The sequence below is a fragment of the Capricornis sumatraensis genome, chromosome 8 (assembly GCF_032405125.1).
Source record: "Capricornis sumatraensis isolate serow.1 chromosome 8, serow.2, whole genome shotgun sequence".
NCBI lineage: Eukaryota > Metazoa > Chordata > Mammalia > Artiodactyla > Bovidae > Capricornis > Capricornis sumatraensis.
Window position 1 is genome coordinate 59,907,109 of NC_091076.1, and position 12,825 is coordinate 59,919,933.

General features: G+C 52.1%; 1 protein-coding gene across 1 annotated transcript; it reads right to left on the reverse strand.

The window, feature by feature from the left end:
* Nucleotides 1-75: 75 nt before the first annotated feature.
* On the reverse strand, nt 76-11,152 carry LOC138083567 (serine/arginine repetitive matrix protein 2-like). The gene is made up of 5 exons (XM_068977406.1): nt 9,589-11,152; nt 8,850-8,951; nt 7,700-7,707; nt 744-851; nt 76-198 (listed from the first exon to the last, which is right to left on the reverse strand). Exons 1-5 carry the CDS (start codon nt 11,150-11,152, stop codon nt 76-78), a joined length of 1,905 nt encoding a protein of 634 aa, XP_068833507.1.
* Between the last annotated feature and the right edge of the window lie 1,673 nt (nt 11,153-12,825).

Here is a 12,825-nt window from a genome sequence, read left to right on the forward strand (position 1 = left end):
GAGGCAGGAGGTTCCCTTCGTGCAGGACCCTAGATTAAAGATTAAAGAGGATTTGCTGCATAAACTATCCTGGGATCATCTGCTGGAAGAGTGGAAGGGAGAGGCCGAATGGCCTTTCTGGGCAGTGAAGCCTTGCCTGGGGCTGTGGAAGGTGCAGGGGGCCTCAGGAGAGGCCAGGCTGGGCAAGCAGGTGAGATGCTGTGGAAACAGATGCCCCAGTAGAAGCATTAGTGGCGCAGGAGGGTGAGCAGCAGCTCAGAGAAAGTAGATGCTTGGGGCGGGGAGTTGGTGGGGATTTCCTGAGCTAATCCGGGTCTGAGCTGGTCAGGCTTCTGTAGAAGTTTCCAGAAGCATGCCCCTCTGTGACATCTAAGAGTCCTACTCCAGGACAGACTGAGAGGCCCCAGTACATTCTGGACAAAACTAAGGTCATGGCATCCCATTCCAGTACTCTTGCCTAGAAAATCCCATGGACAGAGGAGCCTGGTAGGCTGCAGTCCATGGGGTCACAAAGAGTCGGACATGACTGAGCGACTTCACTTTCACTTTTCACATGCATTGGAGAAGGAAATGGCAACCCACTCCAGTGATCTTGCCTGGAGAATTCCAGGGATGGGGGAGCCTGGTGGGCTGCCGTCTCTGGGGTCACACAGGGTTGGACAAGACTGAAGTGACTTAGCAGCAGCAGCAGCAAGGCCACACATGGCCCCCTCTATTGGTAGGAGTGCCAGAGGCCTGCCTACACTCTGGATCTGATCCACGGCCTGGTGGTCTTGGTTGGGATCCGTCAAACTCAGTTGGGTACCCCGGGTGAGATCAGATTCAGAAAACATGGGGCTGCCATTAAATATCTGGCAGCGGTGGAAGGGAGGAAAGAAGGGGTGTCATTCCTTAAAGAAGTCAGGGCATTCAGTAGCCAGCAAGTCAAAGAGAAAACTTTTTATCTGGGTAACCTCACTTCACCTCTCTAGGCTCACTTCCCATACCTCAAAACGGGGGAATTAAACTAAGCTAGAGACCAGCAGATTGGCTCCAATGAGAGGCAACCTCTGACAATATAGGAGGTTCCTGGAAAAGGTCCAGGGTAGATCAGGAGATATGAAGCTCTACTCAGGAAAACAAACACATAAAGGAGTTCCTTTCGAGAGAAACCAGTGTCTATTGGAAGTCTGCAGAAACAGCAGCACTTGCTGCCGTTGGACCCAAATGTCAAATTCGGGCTGCACAAAGCCTCTCTGTTGGGATCTAGCTGCAGCCACTAGTTCTCATGTCCACACTCCTCATAGGAAACCTCTTGGGTATTTCAGCCCTCGAGGCCTGGGCTGGGGGTGCTGGGGCCAAAGGAGAAAGCCTACATCAAGGGGGACAGGCCCCGTCACAGAGCCTTGTTTTTCACAATCATAATGTGCCTCCTGCCCGCGGTTCTGGCTGCTGTCCAAGCACAGGCACAACTCAGCTAGCAGCTCATCCTCTGCTGCAGCTGGAACCCCAGGCTTTGCTCTGGCACTGGCTGCCCAGACCCCAAAGAGCCCTGTTTCATGAGACATGTTGGTGCCCGCTTGCTTGGAGGGAAGAGAAGCCCCAAGAGAGACTGGGGACCATGAAACTCATCTCTAAGCCAAGAATCTTGGGGACTTGATGGTCACAGGCCCAGCATGAGGCATGGGCTGGACAAAAATAAAAGTCTAAGACAGACTTTGGGTCACTCTACCTACACAACTCCACACGCTCGTGCTGCTGAAATTCAGGAGTCTCCATGAGAACTTGGCCTGGGAATAAGTCCCTGAGATAATTGCCAAAATTATCTCAATGTCTGCAATTCCCTTCCCTTCCCTGTGTTTCTGAAAGAGAGGACTGTTCTACCCTCAACACCAACTCTCATGTTCTATGTCGGGACAGGTGGAGTTGGACACTTGGAAGCAGGGCTGAGATACAGGAGCCCTCACACGAGTCACTGACCACTGAGCGCTCGGCACCACCCCCAGCCAGCAGGTAGCCTGGCCAACCTTGCCTCAGTACCCTCAGCTCCTGGGGCTCTGGCTCTCTCTCCCTCTTGAAATTCAACATCCCGGGAGTTCCCTGGCGGCCTAGTGGTTCGGATTCCATGCTTTCACTGCTGGGGCCTGGGTTCAACCCCTGTTGGGGAACTGAGATCCCGCAAGCCATGCAGGCAGGAAAAAAGAAAAAGAAATCCAATATCCCACCAGGCATTGACGTCCTTGACTAGAGTAACATTTCTTGGATACTGCTGGAGTGAGGTATTCAAACCAAGTGTCTGAAGATTAGACACTTGTCTTGCACAGGGGGTAACTCTTCTGGGAAACTTGTATCCACAAAAACAGCCCCAGCCTGCTGTCCTGGGCTCCTTCCACTTAGGCCAGGCCAACGTGGTCTGTATGGAAACCTCCTAGCTCCGCCTCCACTGGATCTTTGCTGCCCAACCCTGGGTGAAGGGTGTACAGCCCAGAGATGTCAAACAGGGATGCTGTACTTGGGCCAAGGCAGGGCCCAGGTTCAAAGCCAAGATTAAAGAGTAATTACCACCAGAAATCAGGATTTCAGATCTGCCTGACTAGCAAAGACCACTTTAGTCTCTCGGTAGCAGTTTCCTTTAAGCGGTGCAAGAGCTAATAGTACCCGTGCCCCAGAGGTGCTGAGTCAGTGATAATTTAAGTCAGCGAGCCCTGGCGGAGCCGAAGGTCTATCTATCTCTGGGTTGTATCTTTCAAGGAAACCTTAGCCAGTCTGTACATCAAGGTCTGCACAGAGAGTCAAGAAGCAAAATACCCTGAGCCCCACTCCTCCTCTCATTGTTCCCCAGTGTTTCATGATCCTGGGACAGGCGTGAGATGTAGGTGGCAAGGTCAGGGAACATGGTGTTTCCTGGCACCTGCTGAATGGCTGCAGCAAGGGACAGGAGCCAGCCAGAGAGCCCTTCCAACATTCTCTGTGCAGCAGGGCAGGGCATAGGAGGCCCAGGGGTGGAAGGGACCTACACGCCTCCTAATGCTGCTACCCACTGTGTGTCTGACACCCTCTAAGGCCCCCTTCCCTTGACCTTCCAGCCTCTGCTTAAATATCTTCCCTGGTCAAACCCTCACTGACTCTTAACAACTGCCCTTCAATCTTTGGGTGGTGAATTACCAAGGTCTTCATTACCGAGCCAAAATCTGCCTCCTCCTGGTCGTTCCCCTCCAAGTGCCTCCGTGCTAGAAGCTTTGCTGACTCATTGCCCTGGACTTTGTCCTTTGATATTCAGTTCCTTTCAAGAGACCCATCTGTATGCTTTTCTCTCCAGGTCAACCACAAGCCCCTCAAGGACGGGAGAATGTTTTCTATTTTAACCTCTACTCATTTCCACTCAGCATATATGTCATGTGATGTTTGTCTAGGTGACCAGGCCTCTGCCCCCAAGAGATGTCTGATCAATATGGATGGACTGAGAGGATCCACTGATTAGTTTCCACTCTGATTTTGGAGACAGACAGGCCCCAAGGCTCTGGGCTTTGCTGACCCATAGCCTGCCCTTTAATCTGGCAGTTTCCCAGCTCACATCCACCTCCCAGCCTCTCGGTTCAAAAGCAGAGACACAGATCTTACCCCTACTACAACCTTTGCTCTCACAGTTCTTGATATCTAAAGGTGCTGCTGAAATATCACCAGTTATCTTCCAGGAATACAGAAAAAGGGTTTATATACCACATAACCCTTGAGGCAAGATGCTCCCCAGAGACTGAGCAAGCTCTGAGCTTTGGTGTCCTCATCTCTGAAACAGGGAGAGAAAGTCTACCTAAGTTTGCTATGAAGAGTTACTAAGACAACACACGTAGTGTTGGGAGAATCACTAAAATGAATGGTGGCTACTATCTCAGCTAACACCAAAATTATCAACACCACACCAGCAACTGTCAACTGTGACTATTTCAAATGCCTTCCCTCCAAAGAATTAGGCACGTGCTTGTGTAATGGGTGTAGAGGGATGGGAGAAAAGCCTTCAAGTGACACTGGAATGACCACACTGCCACCAACTGCAGAGTCAGCTTCTCCAGTTAGCCAACACTCTATCTCTAGAGAACAGGTCTTGGTTTCAGACTTACTGAACTGAGTTCCCCAAAACAGCCACTGCTGAGATCCTGGGAGTGAGATGATTTTGCCAGCGGTAGGTGTGCCGAAGAAAGGGCTTTGGTTGGCCCAGCGCCCCCACCCAGGGTAGGAGTCGGCATGCCCCTCAAGAACTGCCTCCATCCTGTCCCCCTCCTCTAGGCTGCCCTCAGCCCCCAAGGGGCAGCTGTCTCTTGCTTCTCCCCCACTGACAGCAGCTGGGCCAAAGGCAGCTGAGCAGAGGCGGGGAAGGGGCATGGTCATTTCTGCCACTCAGGGCAGCCTTCCTCTGGCTGAACAGCTGTCAGATGGCTTCTGCATTACTGACTTGCTTCTGCATCCAAGTGGGCATCTGAAGCGAAGCTCCCTAGTCGGCTGGGGTCCACTGCCTCTCATCTTCCTTGAAAAACCCACCATTTCAAACACCACCAAAACACTCCAAGAGAAATGTGTGATGTTGGAGACGGGTTCCAGGCAGGGAACCAAGTAGCTCTGGAAAGGCACTAGCAAGTCCAAAACGGATGTGACAGATTCTTCCCTATGTGTGCTCATTCAGGGCGGAACTATAAAAATGAAAGGACTTTGCCATCAAGCTGGGGAAGAAGGCAGAGCATCTTCCTGCCCTCACTTTGTAAGCAGAGGAAGTGATCTGCTTGCGTCTCCCACAGGAGGTAGAGCACCACCCCCCTGCCCTGTGCTGCCAGAGGCGCTTACTGAGGTGCCACACCACCTGTCCTAGGGCGACCCACTGTCCAGGTTTGCTCAGCACTCAGGGACCTCCCAGGATGCAGCACTTTCAGTGTGAAAGTCAGGAACGGCCAGGGCAAACCCTGCGAGTTGGTCAACCTAGCCTGTCCCCAGAATAGTGAGTCTGGGCCGGAGGTCACCACCCTCCCACCCTGCTCTCGATTTGGCTGCCTGTGGTAGCTGCAATGAACAGGGTAACATCTGACAGGAAAAGCAGCGGGGTGGTGAGGGTCAGGCTGCCATAAAAAGCCTCCCAAGGTGTCCTGCCCCATTTTCAGCAGCTCTGCTCTATCTTCTCAACAACTCCCTTTCCTCTCAACTCTGAGCCTCTGTACCCAGCAAGAGAAAATGAGGCGAGCAAAAAGATGGTTCTGGGGCTCCTTCCAGAGGATTCCGCTAACGCCCCCGGGAACACAGAGCCTCCTGTGCCGCTCTACCTGAGCAAAGCTTCCTTGCAGCTCCGGAGCCAATGGGAGGCTAGCCATCCCATCCCCAAGGCCAAATGACACGGCTCCCTAAAGATACTGAAGTCTACCGTAGGGAACCCTGAAACAGCCTCCTCTGGTTCCTGGCCTGTTTTCCAGAGTTGATTCCTCGCCTGACTGATGGATGTGGCAGGGAGTGAACCCCATTATCCCCTGACAGCCTGAGAAGGGACATCCAAGGGCAAGTCAGTTAGCTGCCTCAAGGACACAGGCTCTTGGGACCAGGGCAGCCTCTCCCAACAAGAACTGCTTTATTCCAGGGAATTCCCCCAGGGTTGTGTGAGAAGACAGCCCCCACTGACCCCAGAGGCACCCTCAGGACCTTCCTGTTGAGCTGGTGCTAGTGCTGATACAAAAAAAAAAAAAGAAACCCTCAGGAATGTTTCTCTTAGTCCAGCATAACCTCCTCCAGGAAGAAAAGTCTCTATCCCTAAAGTCCCGATCCAAGGATGAGAAGCATCTGTCTGTCCTGCTCCTTAGATAAAAGCTTTGAGGGACTGCCTGGGAGGAGACTGACATGGAGAGACAGAGATAGGCGGAATCACGCTCTGTCCCCAGCTATGGACCCTGGAGGGTTCACGAAGCTCAACAACAGGCTGCCGTCCACGAGCCTGGCACCGTGGTGGGGCCACCAGAGACTTCCTGCCGGGAGTGGAATCTGGAACAGACTCCACAGTCCGCCCGGCTTCTGAAGGAGAGGGGCCGGAGGACACCAGCTCCCCAGAGTCTCCACCCCGGGACCACGCCGCTGGGGGACAGTCCGAGGCCGGCCTCGGTCGTGTGTGTCCTGCGAGGAGAGTATCAGGCCCACCTCCGTGTCACCCTCTTCCAGAGTCTGGAGAAGACCGGCAGGCCCTGATGCCGGCCGGAAAGCCTTCTCTTGCTGGCTTCTGGGGACAGCTCTGCTGCTGAGCAGGGCTGTAGAGCTGCAATTATGGAGACAGGATAAGAGCTATTTTGGGAAGGAGCCATCGTGCTGCCAAGGCTTTTGACTTCCTAAACTAAAACAAGATGCACAAAGAAGAGGGTGAGGGTGGAGACCGACAGGGAGGGACTTGCTCTGTCAGAAGCATCCTATCCAGAATAAGGGGAAATATAACCCCTTCCCAGAGGTTTAGATTTGCATCAAGGAGGGATCAAGAGGCTGGCTGTTAAGCTCTCTGAGCCCTGGCTATGGGAAAGAGTGGGTAACCTGACCACCTCCCCCCCAAATTCCCTGCTGACTCCCTCTCACCTAAGACCCCCCAAGAGCACTTCCTCAGGCTGTTGCATTTCTTTGGACATTTGAGCACAGATGATTTTGTATCGTTGTTGAAATATTTCCTGTCCATGTCTCATCTCCCCATCCAGACAGTCAGCCAAAGAACGTGTGTGTTGTGTGGCTTCGACGGTTTCCCCAACAGTGCCTAGCAGAGTGCTAAGCTTCTGATAAAAATTGCTGATGGAAGGAAGGAAGGGAGAAAGGTAGGAGAGAGAGGAGTACTGTCTTGCATGGAGATAATCTAAAAGAAGCCGCTCCCACCCAGAGCTGAGCTCAGGGTAGAGGGCCAGATAAGCAGCATGGCAGAGGGGGTGGCAGCCCCATTCCTGGCACCTCCCCTGCAGCCGTGCCGTTATCGGAGTTCAGGCTGTTCTGCCCCGCAATTTAATATACACACACATCTCATTTGTTTTCCATCTGCAGTCAACTGTCCATCCTGGCCTAGTCCACGAACGGGATCCATTACAGGCCATGCTGGGCTTTGGATAAGGGAGAGATAAGGCAAGAGAAAGAATAAAGGCAAGAGAGCTTGGACTATCTTATTAAACATGGGTCTAGAAGGATGAAAGTACTTAGAGGAACAACACGGCTGTGAAATCAGGACACTCTTTGCCAAATTCAGGACACGGGGCTGCCGAGAGCAGAGATCACCTTGTCCCTTTCCAAGTTAAGGACTCAAATAGTGTGTAACCCAGAAAAGCAGCCCCTTTGTGGAGAGGCCTAGGCCAGAGAGGGGACAGCCAAGTGGGGATGGATCCAACCTATGGCTCCCCAGTCTTCCCACAAAGAACGTGGTAGGATTTGTCATTTGCCAAAAGGTCTCTACTCTTTCTCTCCAGGGTTGCAGCAAGCTCTGGTGCTTTCGTGTGAATGTCTCTCTGGAGATGCCACCCCATAGGTGCCCAGGTTGGCAAGTGGAACACAAGCTGGATTTCAGCCCCTGCCTCTCTGCCAGGTACCCACGTGCAGAGCACAACCTGCCCAACCACAGGGAGCACCTCTGTCTGTCTCCTTTCATATCTGCTTCCATGAAAGGGTGAGAGGGGGGACTTGGGTCAGGGGGAGCACAGGAAGACTGGAAGTAACTTCCCAGGGGCGTTCTTACCTCCTCATCTGTCATAATGGAGAGAGTAGAAGCCAGGCATTCCCAGGGGGCAGCAAATGGAATTCAGAGAGTGCCAACAGGAGGGGAAAAAGAGAATTTTACTAAAGACGTCCAGTGGACTTGGGCATAACCTGGCGCAAATTCCTTCCTAGTCCAAAGTGGCCCAAATAAAAACAGCTAGCATGTGTTTCCAGGCACAGTGAGCACTATGCTTTACATGTAATAGCTTAGCAAGTCCTTGCAAGAACCTTCAAAGGAAGCCAATAATAGATGGGGGAACTAATGACTGGAAAGGTAAAATGACTTACCCAAGGTCACAGTCAGAAAATAGAGAGACCAGGGCTCACACCCAGTAATATAGCTCAAGTCCTTATTCTAAAAAGCTCTCCTTTGTGGAGCTTTGCTCCCTCTGAGGGGCAGAGCTGCTGTTGGGGACTGGGACTGCATCCCAGGGCTCTCCCCTCTCTAGAAATGTCTTCATCCAGAGCCCTGGCCTCCCTCACCCTCACAGGCTGGAGTCTGTTGTCCACAACACTTGAAGCACGAATTCCTTGGCACTAAGACACTCTGTATTAAGATTGACCCCGGCCTTCCCTCCCACCAGAGAGGTCAAGAGCACAAAGTGAATAGGGGGTGGGTTCAGCTCCTGGGGGTTCTCCAGTTGGCTGAAGACCCACTGACGTTCTTAAAGGCTTTCGCCTAGACATCCCTGGAGATCCTGCTTCGCCCACAGCCAGTAAGTACTTCCCCGGTCCTGGGGTGGGGGTCTTGAGGAGGGTTCTGAGGAAGCAGAGATGCACACGAGGAGACCCCTCAGGCTGCATTAGTTTGGAGTTAGTCCTGAGTAAGACTGTGATCAGGCAGTTTCTGTTAGTGGGGCTTTTGACATTTGCTTTTTAATCACACGATAGGTTAAGACCAGCTTGTCTGAAAGGCCATGGGCTTACATTATTCTCCATTCCCAATGTGACTACTTCCTATCAAAAGGAGACTCTTGAAAATGAAAAGAGATTCCAAGTCCCAAAGGAATGACTCTAACGGTAGGATTTTAGGCAAGGTGAGGAGCTCCTCTGCCTCTGGGGTCAGAGCCCTGGCAGGCAGGCACCGTGCTCACAGACCTAGCTCTGGGATTCAGAGGCCGCCCTCCCACCTGTCCTCCTGCCCCCCAGCCCCCCAGAGCGGACCCATGGGAGGGAAAAGCACAGACCTTTTAGCCACCAGAAGACACGATTGTACATTTCCTCAGAGACATCTGAAAGTAACAGAGATTGTTGCTTTTTTCTCTCTCTGTGGGATGCGTCCCCCGCCCCTCACTACTTCACGGCTCCCTCCCTAGCTCTACTTTTCTCCATCCAAAGCTGCCCTCAGCCCTTGGCACTCTCCCCAAGAAGCTCCTCTGACCTAAGACCAAATGCCATGTTCCCGCTCTGTTGCCCCCCATTCTCCCCACCCTCCCTCGTGCCCCCTCTCGGAAGCCTAAGTCCCAGCTCACTTACACCCCACCTTCTCCACTTGGTTGCCAGAATATTTACCTGAGGACCTTTATTCTCTACCAGCCCTCACCCAGCTCAGTTCGTCTCTGTCCCTGGGAATTAACTTCCCACCCTGCAGACCACTCTCTACTACCTTCCATTGAAAGGTTAAGCAGCGTTGCCTGGAAGAGCCAATGCCTGACGCCGGCCCAAGCATCGTCATCAGCATCATTAGCTTGGAGCTCAGAGAAGCTGGTGGGGAAGGAAGGGAGCAATGGGCTCAAGGATGGGTTTAGTTTTGGCACTGGCGGGAGGGCAGCTCTGAGGCCCAGAAAGAGGAGGGGGGACGTTCTCCCACCCCAGCGTCCCACCTCACTAAATCAGGGCTGCACCTGGACAGTCTGCTTCTGAACATACCCATGAAGAAAACACTAAACCTTTGAGTGGGATGTCTGGAGGTGTGCTTGGGGGCCTGTGGCACTTCCCTCAATGGTAACCGGCTCGGAGACTCCTTTGGTGATGATAGTGGTGATGGACTTGCCTTCTCTCTCTGGAACATCAGATCCTCACAGAAAGGGCTGGTTTCCATTTCAAAAAAAGGCAGTGAAGGGTCTGGGGGAGGAGGGGACTTGGGCTCGAAATCAGGTGTTGTCAGCTGCCTGTTGGGCATTTCACCTTCAGGGCTGAGTAAGGCCCACCATGTGGAGTCTGGCCCATATCTTGGTAAGCACCGAGGGGGCAAGGGCCGAGGGGTCAGTTCCAGCTCTACGTGGTCAGAGTGCTTTCTAGAAGAGGGCTCTGGAGGCCTAAGTGTGGGTCGTGGGAACTCGTAGATACTGTCTGAGGGTTTTGCGGTATATTGCTTATATTCGGACTCCGGAGTGACAAAGACAGAGGATTTGCAGGGGCTCTCAGACGTTCTGCGGGAAGCTGACTGTGCCCCACGGGAGATGGTGACCCTGCGGCCACCCTCACTCTCTCCACGTGTTGAGGGCTTCATGCTGGGCTCCACTTCTGATGGTATTAAAACCTTTGGGGAGATCTTGATTTCATTGTACACAGAGGGCCTGTGGCCAGGCTCAGGCTCAGGGCGCATAGAAGCCTTGTGTCCACTGTTCAAATCTTTAAGGCCAGAGAGTGTGAGGGATGATTCCAAGTTCACACTTCTACGCAAGGCCTTAGGTTCTGCATAAATTGAGTTCTGACGGCCCATTTCAGATTCTGGCCCAGGAATTCTTCTCTGGGTTGACCGAGAGTCTGGATAGATGCGGTTGCCGCCACGTTCTGGGCTAGGGGGTCTCCTTGGAGATCTGATATCCCCAGCAGTCACACTCTTTAGGATGGGCTCAGTTTGGACTGCTTCATCCTTTGGGCAAATCAAAGGCCTCCGGGGAACTCTGACCCCTTGTGGGTATTGGACCTTGGAGGGTGGCTCGTCTTCTATGAGTAAGAAGTCATCCTTCTGGTCGACAAAACTCAACCGGCGAGAAGATTTGGTCTCTGGAATTAACGAGAAACGATTACTGATGTCACGCCCTGGCCTGATCTCAACCCCTCTTCTAGTTGCTTCCTCTCTGGACGGACTGACATTCCGCTGCATCTGACCGGTGCAGAGCGTCGACTCGCCCTGAGTCAGCTTTCGAGGAGGAGAGGCCCGGCGGGATGCATCAGTTCTGGGTTGGGTCTCGGTTCGAGGGTTGGGTGCTCCAGAGTGGCCGGGCCCTGACTGAGGGGAGCTAGAGCGAAAGTAGTCCGATGATAAATGGACAGCAGTGGTGTGCCCAGCTTCTGATCTTCGATGGCCTATCGGGATCGTGGAGCCTGGGCCACTCCGCTGGTTTGAGGAGACAAGGTACCCCTGTCCCCGCTGAGGGGTCATGCTAGCAACCTCGGCCCCTTTCTGTGTTGAAACTGCTACCCTGGACCCAGTTTTATTTGTCTTGACCACATGATATGTTGTGCCTCTTTGGGTAGAGCCCATATTTTACTGGCTGGCTTGTATTCAGGGTCCTAACAAAGCCTGAATATTTATCCTCAGTTTTAAAAGCTGCTGTTCTTGCACTCCCACAAAAGTGGCTGTTGTTCTCCAGGTGTCTCTACTAGTCCCCTTAGCTACCTGCCTGGTGATGTCATAAAGGAAGGAGCCTCCTATTAAATATTCTGGCATACAGACACAGTTCTTCAGACTATCAAGCAGTAACAGCAACTGTGGATTGTCTTTCGTGTTGACACCACCAAAGCTTTGACCAAGTTCTTAGCAAAACCAGGATTTCCTGGTGTAGAAGGAAGGCTCTAGATCCTCCCTTACTCTCCCCAGGTTCTAGGAACTCTCAGAGACTCGTCCAGAGAGAAGGAACCAGTTTGAATATCCTACTAAGGCAGGGCTCCTCAAATCAATCCTACTGTGTTAGCCCCAATTTTAATAAGATGCAAGGTACAAAACTGTCCCAATTTGGTTTGGAGCTGCACTGAATATAAGTCACAAAACAGAATCCCACCTTCCTACAGATTTTGTGGGTGGTTTGGTTGGCCATGGGGTGAAAATCCAGGTTGCTCAAATCATAACTTCTCACACATTCTTGGCCCAGGAGTGCACGTCGTAGGATTGTAGAAGGAGTCAGTCATTGGTTTCAATCACAAATGGCTATTTGTGTACCTTGGACAAGTTACTAGACTCGCCTGAGACTTGCCTTCTTCATCTGGAAACCACTGCTTGGTAGATGCATGTCACACAATAAATGGTACTCCTTTCTCACAAGCCCCTCCTCTCAGCTATCCTGATCAGCTAGACTCCAGTCCTTTCTTCATTTGAAGAAGGACTTTCCACCTTGGATGACCATTTATTCATTCATACTTATTTCTGGTGGCCCTGAGCCTTCGCTGCTACCTGTGGGCTTTCTCTAGCTGCAGCAACTTGTGGCTATGCTCACTGTGGTGGCTTCTCTTGTTGGGGAGCGCAGTCTTCAGTAGTTGCGGTGTGTGGGCTCAGCTGCTCCACGGCATGTGGGACCTTCCTGGAACAGGGCTCAGACTCGTGTCCCCTCCACTGGCAGGTGGATTCTTAGTCACCAGGGAAGTCCTTGGATGATCATTTTGGATAAGAGAGAAACACAGTCATCTTTCTCTCCCTTTCACATCCTGGTTCTCTCTCTCCCTCTCTGAGACAGACCCCATGGTATCCAGCATTCCACTGTTGACTCTGAAGGGTCATGACAATTATTGGATGTTTAGGATCACAGTTTCTGGATCTTTATATTCAGAAATGATTAGAGACATAAACTCAAAATTAAAAAAAAATTTTTTTTTTCCCCCACACTGTGGGTCTTGCAGGATCTCAGTTCCCTGACCAGGGATTGAACCCAGGCAGTGGCATTGAAAGCACCAAATCCTAATCACTGGACCACCAGGGAATTCCCCAAACAAAAAAACGTTTTTACATATCAGGTATCTCAATAGATTGAGAAACTTTGAGCTAGTCACACAGGTCTCAAGAATATAAAATTCTGGTCCTCAAGCCTGCCAGGCCCCTGGTAGTGGCGACCCAAGGGACCGCTTGGCCTTCTCTCACTCCTGAGTCCCAGGTCCTTCTCTCACTTCTGGTCCCTGCTGTCTGCCTGTGCCCCAGACTCAGGGAGGAGCTCCACCGGAGTGAGA

What these genes read in the sequence shown, in the direction of transcription:
- LOC138083567 (XM_068977406.1), bottom strand. Translation starts at nt 11,152, where the DNA reads ATGGGCTCTACCCAAAGAGGCACAACATATCATGTGGTCAAGACAAAT. An exon ending in GTTTAGTGTTTTCTTCATGG is followed by an intron (nt 8,952 to 9,588) that starts GTATGTTCAGAA and finishes TGTTACTTTCAG; the next exon opens with ATGTCTCTGAGGAAATGTAC. An exon ending in CCGTGGATCAGATCCAGAGT is followed by an intron (nt 199 to 743) that starts GTAGGCAGGCCT and finishes CTGTTTCCACAG; the next exon opens with CATCTCACCTGCTTGCCCAG.